The following is a 27283-nucleotide window of genomic DNA, read 5'->3' as shown; positions in this document are numbered from 1 at the left end:
TTTCTCTCAAAACCTTCTGTGTGTTGATGGTGTTTATCACCATCTGTGGCGTACATGTTGAGCTAGTATAGCTGCATGAGCAATGTGAATGAATGACAGTATCTCATATATTTAATTTAATTAAGAAAGGAATGAACAGCACACACTTTTGAGATTACCTACCTTGTTTATTTTTTTCTAGGTCCAGAGCCTTTACATAGATGAATACAAGACGTTTTTCATATTAAGACTACGGAGTGCTTTGGTAAATCATGGCCTTTGTGAGTTGCATTTGGCTATTTGTGTTGGCTTACACAATGTGTAGGGCATTTGGAATACAAGCAGTGAAAGTACCAGATGATTCTTACTGCCACAAAGCTGAACACCCCACTATCACTTACAAGGGTAAGTAATGTATGCTCTTAAATTAATAACATAGTCTATAATATGGAAACAGGAAAACATGTTTTCTGACCCGCATCATATGTTAAGAATTCTGTTGTGTGTATAAAAAATCTTTACTTCTTTTATTTATGTGGTCTATCATCTTCATTGAAAATGTTTTTCTGTCTAAAACTTTAATGTGGCCAAACACATGGGGTGAGTAGGATTAGAAACACAGAATTTGATTGAAGATAAGAACCAGATAAGATCTAGTGTTATGAGTGACCAAAGTAAGTCATGCATATTACTATGCAGGATGGGAAGATTTCTTAAAAATCATCTATCTGATTTAAATATGTATTATAAAGGGCTATCTTTGTACAACGGAAAATAACAGAAGTTGACCCTTCATAATACCCATTATAGTCAGGGAGCTGAAATGTTTGAACTGGCCATTGGGCCCACCAGGCAAATGCCGAGTGCCTGATAGCTTTTGCCACCCCCTAGGACAAAAGTAATGATTTAACAAGCAATATCTTGTTGGTTACACTTTTACAACATGCGGCTATTGGTATCTAGCAGGTGGCTTCATGCCTGCGATATATCAGCCACTATTCTTATATTGCTAGGACTAATTTTAAACCAGTCTAGTCATTGTTTGAAAATACACCCTAGATCTTGATGCAGATTACTGATTTTCAAAATGTTCCCAATTGTAGGAATACACTTGAATGCTGATCTGTGCTGGGACATTTACTATTGGTTTAAGAACAACATTTTATCTTGAATGTTTTTGAACACATCTAATGTTTTGGATAACAAAAGTCACTTAATTCCAAATGAACTCCAATTCATTGTTATACAGCATATAACAAATTAAGAGAGGCAGAACTTTTTTCATGAAAGATTATGTTTATTATTCTGGCAGATGGTAGACATGCATGCTCAGTTGGAAACTGACTCTACGCTTTACTCATCTCTCAACAAGTTACTTTTTTATTGTAATGCAGCTTAATAGGCATGCTGCATTAACGTTTTTATGCATAATGATAATGTATATATATTGTGACAGAAAGCATGGGTCAATAATAGAGGGAGTGTATATATCACCTTATATTTTGCAGGGTGGCTACCCTCAGTTGTTTTTTTTACCAGCCCCAGGGAGATGTTTGGAATTTTGCTTCAATGATAAATTGTCTGTTTTGGGGTCCCTGGGGTGGAGCACTTGGAGAGTAGGGCGGGCTAGTGCTCAACTCCTCAGTTTATGAGCAGCAGAGGAACAGCAGGTGGGAATCCAGTCTGAGGATTCCAGCACACTCTCATTGGTACTCACCTGCATTTACTAATTAATGGGAGAGGCAGTTAAAAAGCCTCCTGACCTAAGCAGAGATCATTTGGCTCCCTGAAAGCAGAGGGAGAGAGCTGCTAAATTATTGATTGCTGCTATTACATGTAGCCTGTTTTTGTTGGTAATGGATAAGCCGTTCATCCGCAGTTAGATTGGAGAACTTCTGACGTTACCCCGGAAGCAGTGACCTGCATGGAGATCACAGGGGGATCTCGGGGAGGGGAGTGAGAAACCATGTCTCTCACCCCCCCTCCCGTCCTGAAACAGAGAAGCAGAAAAAAAAAAAATGGTTAGTCATTTAAAAAATAATAAAAAAATCATTATATAAATAATAATAATAAAAAATAATAAAGTGAGCTAAGTGATGTCATTATATATGGATGGCATATTACTTCAAAGCATATATCAGTTATTCTTTCATTACATCTTTAACTATTTTTCCATGAACATTAAGGGGCTCACTTAAACTCTACCACATTCCTCTTCCATTTTTCACCGCTATATCAGGATTATACAACTCCCCAGCTAGAGTGGCTCAGGATTTACTCAGATCCATTTCATATATCTAATGGAACCCGTCAGGGGTGCCCACTTTCACCCTTCATCTTGGCCTTGGACCCCCTCGCAGTCAAACTAAAAACAAGCCCTCTCATAATGTGTTTGACGGTGGGTGCTCACACCCATGCACAACATTTTTTGGTTGATGATAGTTTTCTTAGTCTCTCCAATCCAGCTCAATTGCTTCCTCCACTCATGCAGCTATTATATTTCTATGGCTCTATTTCATATTATAAAATTAACACATACAAAACTTAACCTTTACCTATTAATTTTCCTCAAGGCAGTTGGAAATTGACTGGAGGAGACACTCCTTAATTTATCTGGGTGTACAACGCACAAAGTCTTACACCTCCTTATTTATTATGGCAAAACGACATTTCAAACATGGACAACATTTGAATAGCACCAGAAAAAATGGCAGCACTACCCTGTCTTATGTATTTGTTTTGAACGCTTCCAATAAATATCCCCCCAACAACCCTCAAGGCTTTCAACACGTTCGTGTGGCAAAAAAAAAAAGCCCAAGATAGTTGCCAATACCTTCCAACTGCCCAAACTTGCACTACCAAATGCAATACTCTATTATAAAGCCATTGGTGTAGCACAATTACTTTCAGCCTACAAAGTCGTAGAAACTCCACTCTGGAGTCTGATTTCTCTGCTCCTTATCAACTCTTAGATTTGATATGGCTTCCTCCTACACATCACCAGACACCAGGATCACTTATTCCAAGTACCCTTTGGTACCCCAAAACTTGGACTTTCTGTGGTACCTGGTGCCTACCAAACTAACACGCTTGCTCCAACATCTGCTGGAGGTGCAACAATAATGTAGGTTCTATAAGTCACGTGTGGTGGTCATGTTCTAGTTTAGCTCCGTATTGGCGTCTTTCAGCTCAGAAAGGCTATAGCTCCACCACCAAGAGGCTACTTCACATATTTTGATGAATACATTTGAAGTCGTGTACAAAGCGGTAAAATAAATGTATGATGAAGTATAAAACATACATTACTGATATATTTGTACACACTAAGTGCTTATTATGGCATTTAAAACTATATTCTCTAACAAGACATAGAATCAGACTGACATCTGTTTTCTAAAGAACATTTAGTAATGATGCACAACTCAGTTAAAATTTCCATAAGCACATAGAAAAATGGACGTAAAGTGACAGCATCCATAGAAATATAAAGTGATTCTTGTTGCCAAGTGGGGATGTTTATTTTATTTATTTTGTTTCTGATAGAAAGGATCATAAATCATAATATTAGTTGTAGGCAGGGACACTTATTATGGGCAAAACAGATGCTTGGATGTATGTTTGCATCTTTGTCTGTTTATCAGTTCATCTGTTTTTGTTCATTATGTCATTTTGGAAAGCATATTCTGGTACTCTCTTACAAGAGAGAAAATGATCCAGTTCTCTACACCCTGCTATAAACCAAGACATTGAGAGATGCTGGCACTGATTCTTCAGTGCACTTAAATAGCAGATCTCCATCACCACATGGTGGCTGTAGTCAACCAGAGCAAGTGGTATAACATATAGGGAAAAGCCACCCAATGATACTCTCTGAAATAAACTTCTGGACATTGAAGGTGACAGGCGTAATGACCAATTCAAATCTGAGGACCAATCGGGAAGTTACCTATTGTCCTACAGAGGTTACATGCAGGCAAACAACAAAAATATAACAAGGATTTTAACGATAATAGTCGCTTACAAGCAGGACCATGGCCCAGCTAAATGTCTTGTACTTTGGAGGGCTAAGCTTCAGCTTAACAACCGTCCATTATACCCAGAAACTATATTCAACCAGGCCAGGGGGTTATGGTTCATAAGAACAGTAAACTCCCATCCAGAGAGGTAATGTTGAAATCTCTTCAGTGCCCAAACTAACTCTAGGATAGGACAGGATGTTTTTTCCCTTGGTCATGACTTGGATCAGCACTGCTCCCAATTTGTACATAGAGGCATCTGTATGGACCAGAAAACGTTTGATAAAGTCATGAGGGGCAAGTACTAGTGAGCTTCTGGAGGCCACTTTAAGTTGGATGAGGGCTCATTCACACGCTCTTTTTCAAGTCTACAAAACGGATACACTTTCTATAATAACCTTGTTCCCTATGAGTGCCAGTACTTTTTAGGCACCAGTCTGTTCTGGTCTCTGTTTCCTGCTACCTACCCTATATCCAGGAAACTGATCTGCCATTTAGCCTGGCAGAATGGCATACTGGTGTTCTGGATCCTCCCCAAAATAGCATCCACATGATCTTCCTATGTGGAACAATAGATAGTAGGGCCGGCCTTAGGTGTTAAGGCACCCTGTGCGGACTAGTTCTCTGGCGCCCCCCTCGACAAAAAAGAAAGGGAATAAATCTGTGAGAGTCAGTGCAGTCTTCCCTCCTGACTCTACTGTGACTTTGAAAGGTCCTCTCTCCCGTACTCTTCCCCAGAGTATTTTTGTTCCCTCATTCACTAAGCCACACCTCTCTTTTCCTTCCTCCCCGCAGTTCAGGTATACATCAAATAAACAACACATGTAAACAACACTTGCGTGTATAGCATTGCAGGTGTAATCCAACAGATTAACACACAAACCCTTTTGCAGGTATAGATCAACTGGGGATCACATGCAAACTCAGCACTGAAGGTATAGATCAAATAAACAACATGAAAACAGCACTGCAGGTATAGATCAACTAATTAGGATCTACAAACCCTGTATTTGGAGGTATACATAAATAATATATGGAAACATAGCATTTCAGATATAGATCAACAGAATAACACACAAATCCGGCTTTGCAGGTAGAGATCAACTGGAAACCACATTTAAACTCAGCATTAAAGTACAGATAAAAAAAAACGAAATTACAGGCATAGATCACAGGTTGCACACCCCAAAGCCAGCCCTGGTGTCCACATAGAAATTGACGAACACCCAGATTACACACACAAATTACAGCCCAGAGTGAGCCATCTTTGTCCCCAAACAGCCCAGCATGAGCCATCTTTGTCCCATAAACACCCTGCCTATGTCAGATTTGTCCAATAAACACCCTGCCTGTGCCATCTTTGTCCCATAAACACCCTGCTTGTGCCATCCTGGTCCCCAAAGCTCAAACACCCTGCTTGTGCCATATTTGCCTTTCCCAAATCACTTATACATCTATCATACACACAAAACACTTTTGTAGTCACTCCTTCAATCTGTTATTTACACAATTATTCATTTTCTCACTCATTCACACACAAATCATTTACACATATTCATTAATGCATTCTCACCAATTATCCACACATTAATTCATTAATTCTCTAATTCATTCACACAATTCATCCACACATTAATTTATTATCTCTCATTCACGTAATTTATCCACACATTAATTTATGCTCTCACTCATTCAGGCAATTCATCCACACATTAATTCATTTATTATCTCACGCTTTCACACAATTCATCTACACATTAATTCATTTATTCTCTCACACATTCACAAAATTCATCCACATACCAATTCATTCATCCTCACGCATTCACACAATTCATCCACACATTAATTCATGAATTCTCTTACTCATTCTCACTCTCTTTCAAGATTCTTACAACCTCCATTTCTCACTATCTACCCCCTTCTTACTATCTCCCCCCTCTCCCCCTTCTTACAATCCACCCCCTCTCCCCCTTCTTACTATCTACCCCCCTTCTTACTATCTACCCCCTCTCCCCCCCTTGCAGTTCACTTACCCTGGTGAAGTCCTGTGGTGGGAACGCGAGGCCTGTCTCTCTGTCCTGCCGTGGCACACACAGCTTCACTGCTGAGCCTCGGAATATGACGTCATATTCCGGCGCTCATCATGAAGCGCCGCACCGCGACAGATGCCTTGAGCTCCCACCACCACAGTCAGGGCAGTGGTAGGGAGCTGAGGAGACAAAGGGGGCAGAGCGGTTGCTACAAACCTTTTCATGTGCGACCTCTCGGCGCCCCTCTCTCTCCTCCTTTCCCTGCCGCCTCGTGGTGATGGGACGGCCAGACGGCTCCCCAGCTCGCACATATATACGACTTGCGGATGTCCTTATGTTTCAAGAGGATCTGGCAATAACCTTGGCTGACACACAAGCTGCTTTGGCTAACTTATTTAGGCGCTCATTACCCTAGGCATGGGGTGGGCATCAGTAACTTACTTGTCATTTAGCCTCTGGTAACTTACGCAGAACAAAATGGTCCTGTCTTTTTGTGCACTAAGACTACTGTACAGGCCCAGGGGCTGTCAGAGGGCTCAGTAACCTGCATGTTGAGTAGCTCATTAGGTTTCCTTTTCAGTGTTAGTTGCAGTGTCGAATCAATGCCAGGGAAGGTTAGTGATCCTGGGGCAGGAATTAAATAGGACTGTCCATTTGTGAATGATGTAATGGATCTGTTCTCATTGCTAGGGCTTAATTATCCTCCTAGTTGGAGCTGGCCAGGGTCTGTAGTGATCCTGGTTGCTTTCCGGGGATCGGGATGGCCTTTTCTTCTGCCTTTGGTATGAAAGGTGCACAAATAGCTAACAGCTCCTCAGCGCATTCATAGTATTTTTTCAGAGCATTAGTAAATTGTTAGCGCTATAAAAATAAAAGATAATAATAACAAACCTTCCTAATCTGGCTCTGGTCACACAAGCAATCCCATACAGTATGTGGTGTTGCCCAGTTTCTCTACTATTTGGTTGGAGCCCTTCCAGACTGTCTGAAGTCTATTATACTGGGTTGGCTGGAGTGCCAGCATTCGCTGCCATACAAAAAAAACTTATGAGGCCGGGCTCAGCTATTTTAGTTTCTTTTCTGCTGACCCTGTGCATTCCGGAAATAAGCTTGAGGTATATAAACATAATATAAATAAGAGGTTTTGGTTATATGAATTGGCCAAAGCATAATTGAGCCTGAGACTAGCTTAGCGCACCGACATTTTTTCTTTTCCCTGTTTGTGCATATTTGAGGTTGTTGGTTCTCATCAGTCTGGTTGCAGCTTGCTGTCCAGGGGTTAATGGGGAGGAGGTTTAATTGCACCTCCCCCAACACATTAATAAGGTTTTGGTAGCAGTATAAACTTTGTGTGCCCACTATGTAGGAGGTGAGAGTAGGTTCTTATCCTATTGAGAGTGTGCCTTGACGTGGCGGGTGAGCTTAATTATGCTTTGGCCAATTCATATAACCAAAACCTCTCATTTATATTATGTTTATATATTTGTTGCCAACTTTATTAGGGTAAGAAGCGCAGACAGTTTTTGTTTTTTGTATACATTGTACAGCCAATACACTGTTTCTTGCAGCATGCTTACACCTGTTTGGTAGGCCTTGTATTACACATTTGTATTATTTGAGCCTGAGACTAGCTTAGCGCACCGACATTTTTTCTTTTCCCTATGTGTAAACTGTGTCTAATCTAAGCATCGTTTATCCCATTAAAAAAACAACATAAACCAAATAGAAATTGTTGCTCATACTTAAAGGCAACTCCCTAAATGTGAGTGTGCTGACACAGAAATGCTTACATGAAGTTCTTATTTTACATACTCACCACTAAATAAGCTAATTAGATGTTTGGATTCTGGATGAGCTCTATTTTGGTTAGGTTGGTATTTATAGATGTAATTATCCTGCCAGCATAATTTATATTTTCCAGTAATCAGACAACATTCTACTAAGCAAAATATACATTCCTGGTTTTTTCCATCTATTTTTATTTGTACATCTACATTATTAGAATCCTAAATTCTAATGTTGATAAAATATGTGTTGAAAAAAACAAGTGTTTCCAGATTGTGTAAAACAATGTTATATACACTCTATTGGTATATTGTTTGTAATTCAGTTTTTTTAATGCAATTTGCTTACGGCTTCAAATTTAGTGAGAACAAAGGTATTTAGTACGATAATCTTTTCAGGATTCTTTTAATGCCATTAGCTTCATGTACAATTAATCAGTAGTATTGATTAGAAAGTCTCAGATTAATTTTGTGCCCTATAGTTAAAGGCAAAACTATGAACAATGCATGCAGAGGAAATCTAGCATTTGAGTGGCTGCAATCCTGGTTTCTCTGTCTTTTGACCAATAGCCCCTTTGTCCACCTCACTTACAACTGCAATTATAGACACCAGGGCACATACTACTACCAGAAGCTACATGTCAAAGACTGAGCTACTGGCCATTCATCTATCTCTTCTATTTCCAACCTCTGATATCTACAGTTTATCACCTTTAAAATGCCACAATTTGACCAAGAGCTCAAATTTTCTGCCTTGTTATTACACTTGACTCCTCCTCTTCTTATCCCCTTACCAAATCCCGCTGCTTTCACATGGAAAATCTCTCTCCAATTCATCCTTACTTGACACATGACACTATTAAAATATTCATGAATTCCCTTTTATATCCATATAAATTTGTATAGATGATTGAAATTCCCTACTAACTGACCTTCTCTTCAATCTATTCTGTACACGTATGCCAGACTAATATTTTTATCCCATTGATTTTCATCTGCTGCTCAGTTGTGCTTCTCACTTCACTATCTCTCTGGAATGCAAGCCGTAAACAACACTTTATATTTGCCCCTATCCCCAAATACTCCTAAGTGCCCTCTGTGCACTGAATAAGTAGGGGTGCGTTGTGTATATATTGTGGCACACTCGGTTGTGCTTCCTTTCTGGACAATATATTTCCATTACTTTACTGCAAAAACACTAAAGCACTAAAGGAAGTGTCCATGCTTGAGGGACTCAAGTGCCTCTGTCCTGATGACCTGCTTATTGAGCAGCTCAAGGTGTTCTTTTTGGCTTTTTACAGGCGTAAAAGTCTGACTAATGTATATAGTGTGTGTGTGTGTGTGTGTATATATATATATATATATATATATATATATATATATATATATATATATATATATATACACACACACAAATTGTGGAAATAAAAGATATTCATCCTCCAAATACATTACTTAATTATGTAAAAAAGTTTCCAAGTCAAAAGGTTACATAAAAGTTTCAGTAAAGTCTGACTCCTTAGCCATGCCTCTGAAACCCCCTGAAACAGGTGCCTCTCGTAACCCATTATAAATGTTAGGAAATGTGCATCTTATCTCATTCTTACCACAAGCACCAGTGAATTTTGGTATCAGGGACAGTACCAGGCGTCCTAGGCAGCCACCTGCAGAATCATAATCAGAGGGGTGCCCACCGCTGGAGGAGCAGGGCTAATTGGAGAGATCATGGATCCCCTGTAACTGGCCCAAAATGTGGGGAGCATGAGGTCCGTTCATTCAGACCTCTGCTTCAGTGCCCCCTTGCACTGTGTGTCCGCAACTGACGCTGAGCTGTGAGATATAATGCCATATCCCTGTGCTCAGTGCTGAAACAAAGATCTATATGAACAGACCTTGTACTCCTTTCACCCTGCTTGCTTAATGAAACCCTTTTCTCCATAAGGTGTCAGTCTCTGAAATATTCTATTGCAGGGCTCAATAAATCATTGGCCTCAGGTGGCCGTGACAATTACAAATAACTTCCAAGCGCCGAGGAGGTGTATCAGGCATGGTCGCCCCCCTCTGCTTGGCGATAGAGGACATTGAGGCAAGTTCCAAAGGCACACGGCATCCAGGCTCCAGCGTTGCATGACCCTGAGTGAGATAAGCGGGCAGCTTGCATGCAGCGCAGACAGGTCTGAGAAAGTATGATGGAGAAGGATAGAGGGTTAGCATATGTATGTATTTCCTGTGCATCCAGGACCAAAGATTCCATACTGATTGTATTTGGGCTGCTCTATTAATTGGCTAGTTGTGCCAGGCTACAACCTGGGCAGTATGTTCTCTCATGTTTTGGAGGGTTAGTCCTTCTTTAGGAACCACATCTCTTTAATCATACAGTATATCAGTGATATTAAATGGTTTGAAAGATACACATATAGTGTATAAATCGGACAAGGTTTCTGTCCTCTACTACTTATGGATTTGATTATTTGTTCATATAATAATAATAATAATTTTCTACCACATAAAGTGTAGGTGTCCAGCTATGCTGTATGTAACTTGTTAGGACTATTTAAAACATTTCAGAGAATTTATTTTAAAACACTGGCAACAGGAAATTTATAAATCAATTTGTCTAGCTAAAATTCTCAAATCTTGTTATAGATTGTTTGCACAATTACATAAAGCGCTTTAAATAGGCCATTAGATCATATAACATGTTGTGGTGAAGAGTGAAAGTTTAACCACAAAATTGGTTTCTTTGACTAGATGAAATGTTGGGAGTATGTCTGTACATCAGTACTACTTTAGTGTTCCGTGTATAGATAAACAGTTTATAAGGGCTATGTTTCTCTAGAACCCAGCTTTGACATTTGCCAACTGGAAAACTTTTTTGCAGGCTCCACAGGAAGCCAAAATAAATAGAAAGTCTTATAGTAATACTGTTCAGTTTTTGCATTATTCTTCATAAATTTTTCATGGGAATCTGTACCACTCACAATTCAATTTCATTTTTAAATTTGCAGAATAAATATCTCCCATCTCCTAACAAATACACATAAATATTGCTTCTCATAATGATAGCAGCATTAAACTCAAACCATAATGTTCATGCAGTGCGGACAGGTCCTAGAAGGTAGGAAGGGGAGGGAGAGGGTTAGTGTACTTTATGTATGTATGTATGTATGTGTGTGTGTGTGCTATAGTGTTAGTCACTGTGTGTACAATGGGTCAAAAAAGTATTTAGTCAGCCACCAATTGTGCAAGTTCTCCCACTTACAAAGATGAGAGAGGCCTGTAATTTTCACCATAGGTACACTTAAACTATGAGAGACAGAATGAAGTCCATAAATCACATTGTCTGATTTTTAAAGAATTTATTTGCAAATTATTATGGTGGAAAATAAGTATTTGGTCAATAACAAAATTATATATAAATACTTTGTTATATACCCTTTGTTGGCAATGACAGAGGTCAAACGTTTTCTGTAAGTCTTCACAAGGTTTTCACACACTGTTGCTGGTATTTTGGACCATTCCTCCATGCAGATCTCCTCTAGAGCAGTGATGTTTTGGGGCTGTCGCTGGGCAACACGGACTTTTAACTCCCCCCAAAGGTTTTCTATTGGGTTGAGATCTGGAGACTGGCTAGGCCACTCCAGGACCTTGAAATGCTTCTTACGAAGCCACTCCTTCGTTGCCCGGGCGGTGTGTTTGGGATCATTGTCATGCTGAAAGACCCAGCCACGTTTCATCTTCAATGCCCTTGCTGATGGAAGGAGGTTTTCACTCAAAATCTCACAATACATGGCCCCATTCATTCTTTCCTTTACATGGCTCAGTCGTCCTGGTCCCTTTGCAGAAAAACAGCCCCAAAGCATGATGTTTCCACCCCCATGCTTCACCGTAGGTATGGTGTTCTTTGGATGCAACTCAGCATTCTTTCTCCTCCAAACACGATGAGTTGAGTTTCTACCAAAAAGTTCTACCTTGGCTTCATCTGACCATATGACATTCGCCCAATCCTCTTCTGGATCATCCAAATGCTCTCTAGCAAACTTCAGACGGGCCCGGACATGTACTGGCTTAAGCAGGGGACACGCCTGGCACTGCATGATTTTGTTTTGGATGCTTTCCAATAAAGCCTTTCTTCAATTGTTGAACTGCTCCAAATTATATAAATATAAATATACGTGCACGGAGAGAGAAATAAGACACACGACACACTCTGGGTCAGGTCCAAAATCACTCTGCTTTATTTTGTTTATATTATAGATTATATAGTGTCCGGAAATAGGGACGTCAGGTTACGTAAAGCTTATTAATTGGTTAATCCTGAAACTATGCGGAAATAGACAGAAAGGCAGAAAACAGTTAGATACTTTCCTGCAACTAGATATAGTCAGGATGGCGCTTGCGGTTAGTAAAACATAGATAATTGAATACACTGCTACTTGCATCTCCCACGTATCTGCGTGAGGTGTAACCCTTTATTGGTCGAGGCCAGCTTATATTCATTAAAGCAATAAGCGTTTCTTGCTGATATATAGTGGTTCCATAACAGTCCCCCCTTGAATATATAATGGCCAACTGTCCCTAATCCTGACAGATCCTACCGGACATGATCCCGCATCCTCTTCACCTGCAGTGGCGACAAATTATCCCTACTGGATAAAATCCCGGTTTCAGGTCTTGGACATGTCCCTCGGATCTATATGTCCCTACACGGGACGGGGATTACCGTTGGGGGTGACTATCGAGTCGAATGCTGTTTCATAAGAAGGCGCAAGACTGCTTGGCTCAGTATCATCGTACATGAGCATTAAAGGGGTTGTCAATGGTTACCATACGTCGGATGGATGGGCCGGCATTTGGAGCCAGGGGATTAGGTGGAGGATCACTTTGAGGCTCTTTCCATTCTGGATTATTTTACAGACTCCGCCTTTTTCTGCCAGAATCATATCTGTGCCATGCGATTCTGAAAAGTCATCTGGGTTGCGGCCTCCAATTGATCCGAAAGTCCTTGGAGCACACCTCGGGCTTTATACTCATCTGGGACCCCCCTAGGAACTCCTATTGCATCTATATACACATGGGGGTCGAAGCTTCCCTCGGGGGCTTTTGAGACACTGCGTTTCTTACGGAACAGGGTAGACTGGGCCTCAACAGCTTCTGGCTCTTCCGACATTATAAATAACGGCATTATAACTTTGGCCAGTGCACATTCACCAGTCCAACTACCTTCTAATCTGGTGCGCAGTTTCATGTCTCCACATAGCCAGTAGATGTCTCCCAGAAAATATACTTGATTCTGTGTGGGGGGACCGGTCAAATTGCTGCACAATTACCATTAGAGAATTTACCAAGAAATTTGCCTGTCCCTTTGGTGTTTGAAATACAAATGTAAGTGTCAGAATATATAGTAATTCCTCCGTTGAGCTTGGGAGCCTCGATTAATAGAGGATATTCTCTTTTCCATTTCTCACATTCGGTGAATTTGTTACTGGTATTGGTATAAAGACTCAATAGACATAACAGTGACTGATAGGGCAACTGTAGGGGTACTGTACCAAGATGTGGACGGGCTCTACCACACACATAGCAATTGGACTTATTGTGCTTAATAGCAGAATATTGCATCCACTCGAGCCATAGATTAATATCATTATATCCAGTTTATATGGCTACAGTATCATCATAAGTGGGATTCGCTATAGCTATCATACGTAGAATGGCACGCTGGACCATATATGGGATTCCTGGTGGTTCCGAAACTGGTTGGTTTGATAGTTTACTTTGTGGCTCTTTCCATTCTAAACTATTGTACATATCTTTAAGATAGAAGGGGGCCTTGCCGCTCATAAAACCATATTTGTAAATCCCGAAAATATATTTTCGAGCATCAGTTGGCCGGGGATTCTCTATAGTAAGAATGTATCGTTGGTTATCACCAGTTCCGGTGGATATGAGAGTCATTCGTGAGAGCAATGATTTACCATATTGATCTTTGAGGGCTAGGGCTTCAGGGGGCTTATATCCCCATTTGGTACCTGAATTAGTTATTACAGAGCCCCAATACCTACAGTTGTCCCCCCCATTGCCCTCCAACATAGCATATGTACCCAGCACATTCTCCTATTTGAACATCACAATACCCGGGGTCAAAATTGTCGGTGGTATCCCCTTCTTGTGTCATCACACCGGTATATACATTGGTGTAGCGTTTAGAAACACAATCTATAATGTGACAAAATTGGAATAAGTATATGGCTACTGGAGTTGTACCAAAAAATGGGAGGACCTGCCTGTCGCGGGTCTCTTGTAATGGCTACCCAACCCCCCTGGTGACTGGTAGCTTGTGTTGGTTTTCCCCATGTATGTTGGAAAATGAATAATAATAATAATAGTGGGATGCCCACTCTTTTGCAAAGGATATGCATTTTAGGAGTCAATTGCTGGAGGATTGTATCCTTTGACTCTTGCAGTGCGATATGTGTATCCACGTGGGCTTCTCTTCAACTTTTACTGAGATAGAAATTGTTAGTAGCACTTGATAAGGGCCCTCGAATTGCGGTTCCAGAGTGGATCGGACGTGTTTCTTCACAACCACCCACTCCCCAGGCAATAGGGAATGGGTACCTTCGAGGGTATTGGGATCTGGAATAGAAGAGAAAACTTGGGCATATATATTAGATCACTGAGTAGTCAAAGCAATAACATATTTTGCAATTGTTTCATAATTCATTTGCAACTGTTGTGGGAAGTACTGTCCTAGCCTAGGGCTACTTCCAAAAAGTATTTAGTGTGGAGTCAATTTGTGTGATGCCTTTGGCGTATGTCTGATAGCAAAAAGTACGATGGGTAGACACTGTACCCAATTTAGACCAGTCTCTTGTGTCATTTTCAACATTTTTGACTTGATAATGCCATTTAGTCTTTCCACTTTCCCGCTACTCTGGGGTCTGTAGGGAGTGTGAAAAGCAAGATGTGAACCTATAATCTTCCACACTTCTTGGGTGATATTTGCAGTGAATGCAGGTCCCTGGTCGCTTTCTATGACCTCAGGGACCCCAAAGCGACAAATAAGTTCTTGAATAAGTTTCTTGGCGGTAGTGGGTGCGGTTTGGTTTCGTACTGGATAGGCCTCTGGCCATCCGGAAAACACATCGACCACTACCAGTACATATTGAAATGTCTGACACATCGGCATTTGAATGTGGTCAATTTGAATCCGTTGGAAAGGATATTGAGCATTCGGTAAACATTTGGATGGTGTAGGTTCTGTCCTTCCGGTATTGCACTGAGCACAGATTAAACATGATTCGGTGGTTCGTGCTAGCATCGGGGTGATTCCTGGTGCGATCCAGATTTTGTCGATAATCTCCTTCATAATGGTTTTAGACTGATGCGTCGGTCCATGAGCTAGTGATGCGACTAAAGGATATAAAGTCCGGGGTAAACAAAGATATTGGCCTCTGGCCCAGGCTCCCCGCTCATCCTTGGATGCTCCTTCTTGTATCCATTGATTTTGTTCCTTGGTTGAAGCTTGTTGTTGTAATTGAATTAAAATATCCCAGTCTAATTCCATTGGTGCTTCCTTGGTCACCGTCATTAAAGGGACCGCTGAGTCTTCATTGAGGGCTGCTTGCTTGGCTGCACTATCCGCTAAGGCGTTTCCTTTTGCTTCCATAGTGTCAGCCCGTGAGTGTGCCTTGACTTTGATCACTGCAACTTGTTTCGGGAGTAGGGCCGCAGTCATCAAAGCTTCAACTGCTTTCCCGTTCTTGATTGGAGTCCCTGCTGCGGTGATATAATCTCTTGCCTTCCAGATGACTCCAAAATCATGTACAACTCCGAAGGCGTACCTGGAATCCGTATAGATATTTGCGGTAGAATCTTTAGCCATAATGCAGGCCTCGGTGAGGGCAGCTAGTTCAGCCTCCTGAGCCGACTGATCCGGTCGTAGAGCTTTTGCACAGAGTACAGTGGTGTCAGTCGTAACCGCCATTCCCGTATGGAAGCGACCCTTGTCATCGGCATATCTGGAGCCGTCCACAAATAGGGTCCATTCTGGGTTGGAGAGTGGGGTATCCTGTATGTTCGGAGGCGAACCGACTTCCGCTTGCATCATGGTCAGACAATCATGTGGATCGTCCTCGGGTGGTACATCTAAAAAATCGACATTTGATGACTGTGTATGCCACAATAGCTGTTCCTGAAGATCTTCTTCTGTGGCTAGATCAATAAAATCCGTAGACGGAATATCAGTATACTCCCCCCTTGGAAGTGGAAGGAGGGCAGCCGGATTGAAAACATTGCATCGTTGAATAGTAACATTATCGGGCAACAACAGACTCCCTTGGAGACGAAGATGACGCTGAGCAGTGAGATGTCTGGGTTGGGTCTGTTGTAAAATAGCTGAGATGTCATGTGGAGCTAGAATTGTCAAGGGATGTCCGAGGACAATATCTGAAGTGACGTCCAGAAGACAGCTGGCAGCGTGAATAGCTCTTACACAGGAAGGAGTCGCGCGAGCAACTGGGTCCAATCGTTTGGAGTAGAATCCGAGGGGACGATGTCGACCACCGTGCATCTGAGTGAGAACGCCTGTGGCATGGCCTTGCCGTTCCATAACATAGAGACGGAACGGAAGAGAATAGTTCGGAATTCCTAAAGCTGGAGATGAGGCAATCATTTGTTGTAGAGCGTCAAATGAGTCCAGTGCCTCTGGTGTTAAATAAAAAATTGCTGGTAGCTCTCGAGGTATACAGTCATATAGTGGTTGCATTAGAACAGAAGCGTCAGGAATCCAGGGACGACAATATGAAATGAGACCCAGAAAGGTCTGTAGCTGATGTGGAGTTTCTGTAAGGTGTTTACGGCCTTTGGTAATACAATGTCCCAGGAAAATCACTTTTTGAAGGCATAACTGTAGTTTCGATTTGGAGACCTTACAGCCAGCTGTAGCTAGAAAATAGAGTAGGTCCAGGGTAGTTTCTTGACACATGGATGGGTCTGGAGCACAAAGAAGTAGGTCATCCACGTATTGCAGGAGCTCAACTTCCGGGTGAGCGTCTTGCCATGAAGAAAGCACAGAAAACATAGCTTTGCTGAAACTGGACGGGCTGTTTTGAGCTCCTTGTGGCATCACCGTCCAGGTGTATTGCCGACCAGCATGTGTGAATGCAAAAAGATATTGACACGAAGAGTGTAATGGAATGGAGAAAAAGGCATTAGCAAGATCAATTACTGTGAACCAGGATGCCGTAGGTGGAATGCTGGATAGAAGAGTATGTGGATTTGGCACAATAGGGGTATCCAGAACCGTGGCTTCGTTGACAGCGCGTAAATCTTGTACCATCCTGTACACTGGAGGTTGGCCTTTGATCTGCTTCTTTTTAACTGGATACAGCGGAGTATTGCAAGGAGAAGTAGTAAGTATTATTGCACCGGATTTTAGGAGTGCAGCTACTTGAATAGATATTGCATCTAGTTGGGCCACTGATAAAGGATATTGGGCCTTGTATGGAAGAACGTTAGGATCCTTAAGCACAACTTGTACTGGTGGGACGTTGAGTCGTCCAATATCCATAGGCCCAGAGGCCCACAAAATAGCTGGAAGATTGTCAAGCAATTTGTTTAGAAAGTCTGGGGGCTCATCTTGAGGTGGATCATATATTACTGCCATAAGCATACAGGTTTCTTCAGGGGCGAGAGCAGTATTGAGAATGACAGTTCCATTGTCAGTAAAAGAGATATTAGCTTGGATTTTGCTGAGAAAATCCGCTCCTAGAAGATTGAAAGGGCAAGTGGCACTGACCACAAATTGAGCTAGAGTAGATGAAGGCAGATGTATTGAAGAGCTTGTGACGGGTAAGGGGCGTGTGAGTGGGTTGTGTTGAACTACGCCTTCTAACCCACTACAGGGGAGTTGTATATCAGATAACCAGGATGGGTGTGCATCCGTCTCACAAAGCACGCTACGAGCAGCGCCAGTGTCAACAAAAAATGAGCAAGGTTTTCCGGCTACATCAAGAGTGATCTTAGGGGAAGGGCCGGAAGGAGGGGCGGAGACGGCCATACAAATAGAGTCCCCCTCCTCCATTTGCTCGCCTATTTCCTATGGCTGAGGAGGAGGAGGTGGAGGAGGAGTGTTCTGGTTCTGGTTTTGGTTCTGGGCTTGATAAGCGGTCCACAGATGGCGACTACGGCATACTCTTTTAAGATGACCGACTTTTCCGCATCCATAGCATTTACGAGGTTGTCGCTGTCCGTCCGTGGCTTCATTAGTGGCGTCGGCTCCGGTCATTACCGCCACGATGGCGGACTTTTTCTTGCTGTTTCCTGCCTCCAATCCTTTAGCAACCTGTATAAGAACTTCGAGTTCCATTGACCTCCATTCCGGGCGGCAGGTAGTGAGTACTTTGTTGAGATCAGAACGGAGGCCGTCTACAAAGGCACGACCCAACATACGAATATGTGCCATTTCTTGGAGTGAGAATCCTAGGTCACGAAAATGTCGTTTGATTCTGTAGGCATATTTCTCCACTGACTCTCCTTTTTCTTGAGTTATATCCTGTAGAGATACTGTTTGTTCGGACAATCTGTCCTTCGCCCAGATTTCCAGTTGCTTGATAAACTGTTGACCTGATTCAGTGGATCTGGGATCGTAAGGTAGATAAGATAGGTCTCGTATAATTTGGTTGAGAATAAGATCTGCGTAATCTCCTGCTTTGGCTTGGACAATACTAACAAGGTCAGACCAGGTACATCCATAGGTAGTCCAGGCCTGTGAAACTTTTCGATAAAATGGCATTGGATGAGTATCAGGTTCAGGGAGATCTTTCACGATCGTATACAGTTGTTGCGGATTGAATGCTACATACTTGGAACGCGGCTCCGTGGAAGCGAGACCATCTCGTGGAGTAGCATTTTCTGTGGCGAGTCGGGTGGCTTGTACTATAGCTGCAGACATAATTTCAGCGAATTGAGAAGAAAACGGATTATTGGGATTTGTATTCCCAATGGATGGTGGCTGAGGGGCTGACGTACTTGAGGGCTGTTCGGCATCAGATTGTCGAGTATGTCTTATACGGCGATGGCCTATAGGAGAACGTACAAAAGGTAAGCCATGGTAAATGCTTCGGGATTCCTCCTCCTCTGAGCCCTCTTCTTCTGATAGACTATAATGAGTACCTATTTCTTCATCAGTGAAAATAGGTTGGTGCTTAGGCCTAGCTCCCATCTCCTCAGCAAGGAGAACAGGTGGGTCAAAACCCACCAAGGGGGACTGTGTGTGTTTGGGCTTAGTTCTTCTTTGGGGTTTAGTTATTGGTTTCGGTCTAGGTAACTTTTTTCCCTTTTTAAGTACCATACCGCTGTTGGCATCGGATTGGGTCGGGGCAGCTGTTGCGCCCTCGGCCGTATCTATTTCCTCCCCTTCTGCACTGTCGTCCGGGCCCATCATCATTAACGGGACAGTAGTGCTGGGTGTAGGTACCGGGGGTGTAACTACAGGAGGAGTGGGTGGAAATAGTATTGCTTGAGGTTTTTCTAATGTTTTGCCTTCCTGGAGTAGTAGGCCTTCCTCAGCTTGGTGTTGGGCCGGAAGCATAACAGCACTAGTAGATATATTTTCCTTCTTTGTTTCCTCACCGCTTGCCATTATCATAATTGGGACCATATGTCTGGGTGCTGTAGTCTGGGTAGGTAATACAAATGTGCCATCCGGATTAACTACTGGGTACAATAACACTGTGGGAATAGACATAGAAGATAACGGAGCTGGAGGTAGGCCAGAATTTTGGGCGTTATCAGTTAACAAAGATGGCGCCGATGCCTGTACCGGATATAACATAGAAGACGAGGCAGGCAATTGGTGGGGATTTTCCACTGAAGACAGTTGGTGAAGTGCGTCACAAGATGGCGCTGGTGTCTGTGTCAAACACGACACAGTAGCCGGAGTAGACAGGGGGCGGGGGGCGTCACAGTACAGACAAGAGCGACGGCTTCCTGACGTCATTGCATTACAGGCTGGGCAGCTCCACCCCTTGTCCGACGACTCGGCGCCATTATAGAGCGGTGGCGTATGAGACATTGGAATTTTACACAGATAGCTTGAGTGCTTTTCATCATACATTTCTTCGCCATCTAACGATTTAAATTCTTTGCTACAATCTAGCCAGATTTTAACAGTATCTTTCAATCCGTCGTCGTCTAATTTTCCTGCTTTTTCATTTAGGAGGTTTTGCCAGGTGCAAATTGATAAGGTTCCTCCTCTGGGTATTTTATATCGTTTTTCCAACTTAGATAATTGCTTAATGTATCTTTTCCCTCGTCTGTCGGCAACTAATTGGGAGGGCGTACAGAACCCACTTGGAACGCTGTTATCGTTCCCCATTCCGCAACGATATCGTAACCTTGTCCGCAACCGTCCGAAACCTTCTGATACGAGCAAGGCACACACACACTGTAGTAATATTATGCACTGGGGACAGGCGACTGGGCTGTCCAAAATAGTGTTAGTCTTACGGCACCGTCTGGGATCAGAGCAACTGGGTTGATCAGGTGTAGACTTGAAACACTTTACCGATTCCTTCCTACTACAGTGTGCTTGGGACAGGCGACTGGGCTGTCCAAATTAGTGTTAGTCTTACGGCACCGTCTGGGGATCAGAGCAACTGGGTTGATCCGGTATAGACTTGCAACACTTTACCGATTCCTTCCCACTACCGTGTGCTTGCCAGAAAAGGGAGGCACCACAGTTCAACAAGTGACTACGACAGTATATTTACATGGGGTTCTTTTATTGCCTCTCGAGGGTGCGTTAACCACCTGAGTTCCCTCCTCCGAATACACACGTGAGTAACGAGTGACACACAAGGTAGATAAGAAACGATCTTACCTTGTAACTGGGCTGCAGTCCCAGGGTCCAATCGTCAGCTCACGGCGTGAACTCTCCCCGGGAGGGACCTCCGACAGGTACGACTTCCTCGAGCCCCATGTTGGGCGCCAACTGTTTTGGATGCTTTCCAATAAAGCCTTTCTTCAATTGTTGAACTGCTCCAAATTATATAAATATAAATATACGTGCACGGAGAGAGAAATAAGACACACGACACACTCTGGGTCAGGTCCAAAATCACTCTGCTTTATTTTGTTTATATTATAGATTATATAGTGTCCGGAAATAGGGACGTCAGGTTACGTAAAGCTTATTAATTGGTTAATCCTGAAACTATGCGGAAATAGACAGAAAGGCAGAAAACAGTTAGATACTTTCCTGCAACTAGATATAGTCAGGATGGCGCTTGCGGTTAGTAAAACATAGATAATTGAATACACTGCTACTTGCATCTCCCACGTATCTGCGTGAGGTGTAACCCTTTATTGGTCGAGGCCAGCTTATATTCATTAAAGCAATAAGCGTTTCTTGCTGATATATAGTGGTTCCATAACAATTTGAGTCCCTGGTGGCGTAGTGTGTTACTGATGGTAGCCTTTGTTACTTTGGTCCCAGCTCTCTGCAGGTCATTCACTAGGTCCCACCGTGCGGTTCTGGGATTTTTGCTCATCGTTCTTGTGATCATTTTGACACCACGGGGTGAGATCTTGCGTGGAGCCCCAGATCGAGGGAGATTATCAGTGGTCCTGTATGTCTTCCATTTTCGTTGATTTCTTCACACCAAGCTGCTTGCCTATTGCAGATTCAGTCTTCCCAGCCTGGCGCAGGTCTACAATTTTGTTTCTGGTGTCCTTCGACAGCTCTTTGGTCTTGGCCATAGTGGGGTTTGGAGTGTGACTGTTTGAGGTTGTGGACAGGTGTCTTTTATACTGATAACAAGTTCAAACAGGTGCCATTAATACAGGTTAACGAGTGGAGGACAGAGAAGACTCTTTAAGAAGATGTTACAGGTCTGTGAGAGCCAGATATCTTGCTTGTTTGTAGGTGACCAAATACTTATTTTACCGAGGAATTTACCAATGAATTCATTAGAAATCCTACAATGTGATTTCCTGTATTCTTTCCCCCCATTCTGTCTCTCATAGTTGAAGTGTACCTATAGTGAAAATTACAGGCCTCTCATCTTTTTAAGTGGGAGAACTTGCACAATTGGTGGCTGACTAGATACTTTTTTTCCCCACTGTATGTGTATGTGTATGTATGTTGCCGGAGTAATAGTGTGAGTGTATGTATTGTGCCACAGGCAGCAAGTGTGTGTATAGTGTGATATGGCCCTGCCAGGGAGCAGAGTGGGGCAATTGCCCCAGGCGGCACTTTTGAAGAGGCGGCACTTTCCTGCCCCAAGCACCTGTTTTTTTTTGAGGAGAGCCCTCTAGCTCGGTCTTGGTGCCGGCTTGTAATGCTGAGCGCCGGAATATGATGGGAGACTTTCTCCGCAGGACTGCTGGAAGATAAGTGAAGTACAAAGGGGGGAGAGATAGGGTAGATAATAGGGAGGGAGGGATGGGGGTAGATAATGAGAAGGTAGAGAGAGGAAGGTAGGGAGAGGAAGGGTAGGCGTCGGCAGGGGGGGGGCGGCATTTCAAACTTCGCCCCAGGCGGCACTATGTTTTGGGCCGGCCCTGTATAGTATTAATGTAATATAGTGTTAGTGTGCGCTGATAGTATGTGTGTGCATTTATGTCTCTCACTGTATGGTGTTATACTTTATTAAGCAACTAATATTTATGAAATAATTAGTAACTTAAATTTAATGTATTGATTTATCAGTTTATTAAATGAATTCATATACCCACAAATTTTTTACATAATGTATTGATCAATACTTTATTAAAAAATGGTTTTAATTTGTTACTTATATTTTGTGAGATAGTTATTATATTTAGAAGAAGATATATTCTATACTCATATATATATATATATATATATGAGAGCATATGGTGGAACATCACCTTAGAAGAGAGGAGTGCAAGGGGAGATATGACACACTCTCAATAGGGTCAGAACCTGCTCTCACCTCCTACATAGTTTATATTAGACTTGGGCGCTGGCCAACTCTTCGTCTTCGTGGGGGAAAATCTTCATATTCCAAGAATATTCGCCCGTTCCTGTGTTCGGTTCGTATAAATATTTGTGTACATTCTTAGTGTTCGTTTTTTGATATTTCTGGAGAAGGGGTTAAAACAGGTTTAACGTAGTACACACTACGCAGCAGCTTTGGCACCAGGATTTTAAATGTCAGTACAAGCAACTCTATTGGTCGCTTGCAGGGGCCTCCTCTGCCATCAACCAATAAAGTGCACCTGTACTTCATTGTTTGATGGCAGACGAGCCCGCTCACTCATACAGACTTTTAAAATCCTGGTGCCACAACTTGGCCAGGAGAGACCACTGGTCTCTCCTCTCCAAGAGTTAAAGGTCCGTACGAACGACCAATAGAGTCGCTTGTACGGACCTTTAACTCTTGGAGCAGCTAGACCATGGTCTTCCCAGGCTAAATTGCACCGTCAGTAGTTAAAGGCCCGTATGAGTGAGTCTACTGGTCGCCTGCATGTGTCCTCTGGCATCAAACAATAGAGTCGCTTGCACGGCCCTTTAACTCTTGACGGGGAACTTGGCCTGTCTCCCCGCTCCAAGTGTTAAAGGTCTTAAACTCCTGACGGCTGACCTACGGATTTCCGCTCGCGTTATCTACGCAGCATCGCAGGGGTTAACGGCAGCGGAAATCCGTAGGTCACCCCTGACAGCAAACCTACGGGTTTCCTCTCCCGTTAACCCCTGTGATGTTGCGTAGATAAGGTTGGCTTGATTGGGAAGGGACCAGGGAGATTAGTAAACAAAGATGAACACGAAGATTCTTTGTGTTGTGTGTCTTCCTCTTCGTATACATTTTGCCGCCAGCATGTTCGTATGTTCGGTTTTCGGGCTGAACAATGAAAACGCACCCTTCGTCTTCGCTTTCATGTTTGCCCAAGTAAAAATGCACAAGTCTAGTTTATACTGCTGCCAAAACCTTATTAATGTGTTGGAGGAGCTGCCAATTAACCCCTGGACAGCAAGCTGCAACCAGGCTTACTTGCACCTCCCCCAACACATTAATAAGGTTTTGGTAGCAGTATAAGCTTTGTGTTTTCACTATGTAGGAGGTGAGAGTAGGCCCTATTGAGAGCGAGCCTTGACTTGGCGGATGAGCTCAATTATGCTTTGGCCAATTCATACAACCAAAACCTCTCTTTTATATTGTGTTTACATGTTTGTTGCCAACGTTATTAGGGTGAGAAGCGCAGACAGTTTTTGTATACATTGTACAGCCAACACACTGTATTTGCAGCATGCTCACACCTGTTTGGTAGGCTTCATTTTACATATTTGTATTATTTAAGCCTGGAACTATCTTAGCGCACCAACATTTTTCATTTCACTTTTAAAGAACATAGCTGAATCATCCTGCAGTAAGAAACATTACTTTTCAAAAGTAATTAATTAGTTCAAAATTCTGCAAATTAATAGAGGATCATCTATAGAGCTTTCAGAGTCGTAAATTTGAGGCACTTTAGAACCTGATTTGCTTTATCTGCTGCTGGACAGAGACCTGAAATGTTATCCACGTAAATTAACAGGAATCCTTAGTTTTAATTTAAAATTTAAAGTAAATGTGTTTCACTTATTATTAAACTTCCAATCCAACACTGTATGGGATGTAATGTAAGTATTGCGTTTTGTAAGGTCTGTAAATTAGACCCTGTCTCTTTCAAACATAGAAGATGGAAATATTTTGTAGCACACTTTTATTGCACCAGTTAGAATAGTATGTGTTACGATTTATTTTATGTCTAAAGTCTTTGAGTTTTACGCACCAGAACACACTGAAATCTTAACATGTCCTTTGATGTAAAGGCATTGCCATACATTTCCTGTAAAATATGTTACTGTGTTAGTATGACAATCTAGTGATGTGAACCAGTGAAAATAAACTGGTTATATATGCAGTGCAATTTTGCAACTCAAAATTATACAGTTCACATAGATCTAAGGGGGGTGAATTTGAAAACAATTTATTGAAGCCCTTGAGCTGCAGGATTCCTTTTACAGCTCAAAATGTATTATAGTTTAACCGCTGGGTGCAACTTTAAAACAGATACTGTATATGATCTCCTGGTCAGTGTAACTGCCCTTGGCTTACTTACTAACTTGTCCTGAAGTTACAACGTTATTGATAATCTTACTGTTAATCCCAAACAGCTAGTGTATATCTATGTCAGACCAAGCAAAAAGTTGTCACATGCGTATATTGCCCATATTCTGTGTGATTTGTTTTGACTTATGCATTGCTCTATTTTCAAACTGGCTATGAATATATGAGGCAAAGGCAATGACGTAAAACAGCAATAACTCATATACAGTTCAATGGAAAAGGCATATTTTTAAATGAATGAAAAAAATGTGTTGTACTATATGCAAAGTCCGACAGAAGCTGTTTTATCTTGGCGATTTCCATCCCCAACATTTAGTATTGTGACACCACAGAATGATGCTATTAAGTGATAAGTGCTATTGTGAAGTGGAAGTGTCTAGGAGTAACTACAGCATAGCCACAAAGTGGTAGACCATGCACACTCACAGAGTGAGGCTGGTGAGTGCTGAAGTGTGTACCAAGTTTAAAATCACTTGTCCTCTTTAGCACACTCACTACAGGGTTCTAAACTGTCTCTTAAAATAATATCAGCATATGGACCATGTGTTGGGAGCTTTATGAAATGGGTTTCCATGGTCGACCAGCTGTACGCAAGCCGAAGATCACAATGTGGAATGCCAAGTATCGGCCAGAATGGTGTAAAGCACACCGCCACTGGATACATAAAGTATATTTTCAATATATTTTGTATGTTACTTGTTGGGACTATTTTTAGACATGTTAAGTTTAATATAAATGTATGTACAACAAAAAAAAAAAAACAGGAAATCTATTTATAAACCAAAAATTATCTAGCTTAAATACTCAACTCTAGGTAATTTGCCCAATTACAAAAAGAGTTATAAAGAGGCCATAATATAATATAACAAGTTGTGGTTAAGAGTCCAAGTTTAACCACAAAATTGATTTCTTTAAATGGATGAAATGTTGGGAGTATGCCTGTACATCAGTACTACTTTAGTGTTCTGTGTATACAGTAGATAAACAGTTTATAAGGGCTGTGTTTCTCCAGAACCCAGCTTTGACATTTGCCAAGAGGAACAATTTTTTTTGCAGGCTCCACAGGAGGCCAAAAAAAAGAAAGTCTAATAGTTCAGTTTTACATTATTCTTCTGAATCTGTCCCACTCACAATTCAGTTTCATTTTTAAACTAATAGTCTTTGTGCAAATTAAATATTTCCCACCTTCTAACATAAATACTTCTTTTCATTATGACAACTGCATTATACTCAAACTATAATTTATAAAAAAAAATATTTTACTCAAAACAGTAAAATAGTTTTTTAACAACTTTATGATAACCCTAAAAAGTAGTAAAAGTAGTCTTTAATATCCCCCTCTCCAAACAGGTTAATCATCTTTTAAAATTAATTTAATAATGTTTAACTAGTTCAGTCACTTTCCAAATCCTTTATTTTATTGTGCAGTAACAAAATCTATGTAATGCTGCTTGCAGGTTGTAATAAGCAATGTTATTAGTATATTTTATTTAATGACAACATTTTATGCAGTGCTGTACAATTGAAAGATGGGGTGGTTAAGAGACACATAGCAAATATACATTTACACATAGAGACATATTACACATAATGGAGTAATGTTTAGGCTACCATGGAAGCAGGGGTCTTAACCTGCATGGTCATTTATCAATTTTTTTGTTTATTGACAAATCCTGAGACACTTTCAAGATTGGGTTGAGAAAAGATAAGACTTCTGGACAGGTAATTGATTGGATATGTTAGTTTTACTCAAATCTTTGCTTTGTACGAAGCTTTGGAATAGAGGACTGAATTGGGAGGCGGGTCCCGTGGGCGCAGACAAAAACTTGCGAGTGGTCTTGCTGGTGTTGCGGGAGCGGGCGGTCAGACACTGTACCTGCGGGTCCCGGTAATCCCGCGCAGTCCCACAAGGCTGCCTTCGCGCTGCTCCCTTACAGTGTCTCTTCTCTTGCTCCGCCCAGGAACAAAGCGGAGTCACGTGATGTGACGTCATTTCCCGTGACTCCACTGTGTTCCTGGGTGGAGCAAAAGAGACGCAACTCGAGGGCAGCGTTGCGGGACTGCACGGGAAATCTGCAGATCCGGTAAGGTGTGGTGTGATTGGCCACATTTGTGGCGGGAGCAGGCAGGATTGACCACAAATGTGGCGGGATTGGGCACACATGTTGCGGGAGCGGGCGGGAGTGGAACATCCACATTGCGGGAGCGGAACATCCACATTGCGGGAGCAGGTGGGATTGGACAAAAAATCAGCGGGAGCGGGATTAAAAAAGCAGTCCCGCGCAGGGCTCTACTTTGGAACTTAAAATTGCATTAGCAGTTTAAATGTT

General features: G+C 42.1%; 1 protein-coding gene across 1 annotated transcript in view; it reads left to right on the top strand.

Moving 5' to 3' along the window:
* The first annotated feature begins 23284 nt into the window (after positions 1-23284).
* The window catches only part of LOC149283168 (semaphorin-5A-like), a 96424-nt gene continuing 92425 nt past the window's right edge, over positions 23285-27283 (top strand). Inside the window, exon 1 of the mRNA XM_089497900.1 lies at positions 23285-23288. Coding sequence (XP_089354026.1) covers positions 23285-23288 — 4 coding nt within the window. The remainder of the gene's footprint in view (positions 23289-27283) is intronic.

This window comes from Sceloporus occidentalis, unplaced genomic scaffold, assembly GCF_023333645.1.
Source record: "Sceloporus occidentalis isolate IW3139 unplaced genomic scaffold, rSceOcc1.0.p SCAF_110, whole genome shotgun sequence".
NCBI classification, from domain to species: domain Eukaryota; kingdom Metazoa; phylum Chordata; class Lepidosauria; order Squamata; family Phrynosomatidae; genus Sceloporus; species Sceloporus occidentalis.
The sequence above is the reverse complement of the archived record's forward strand: the minus strand, read 5'-3'. Positions and strand labels throughout refer to the sequence as shown.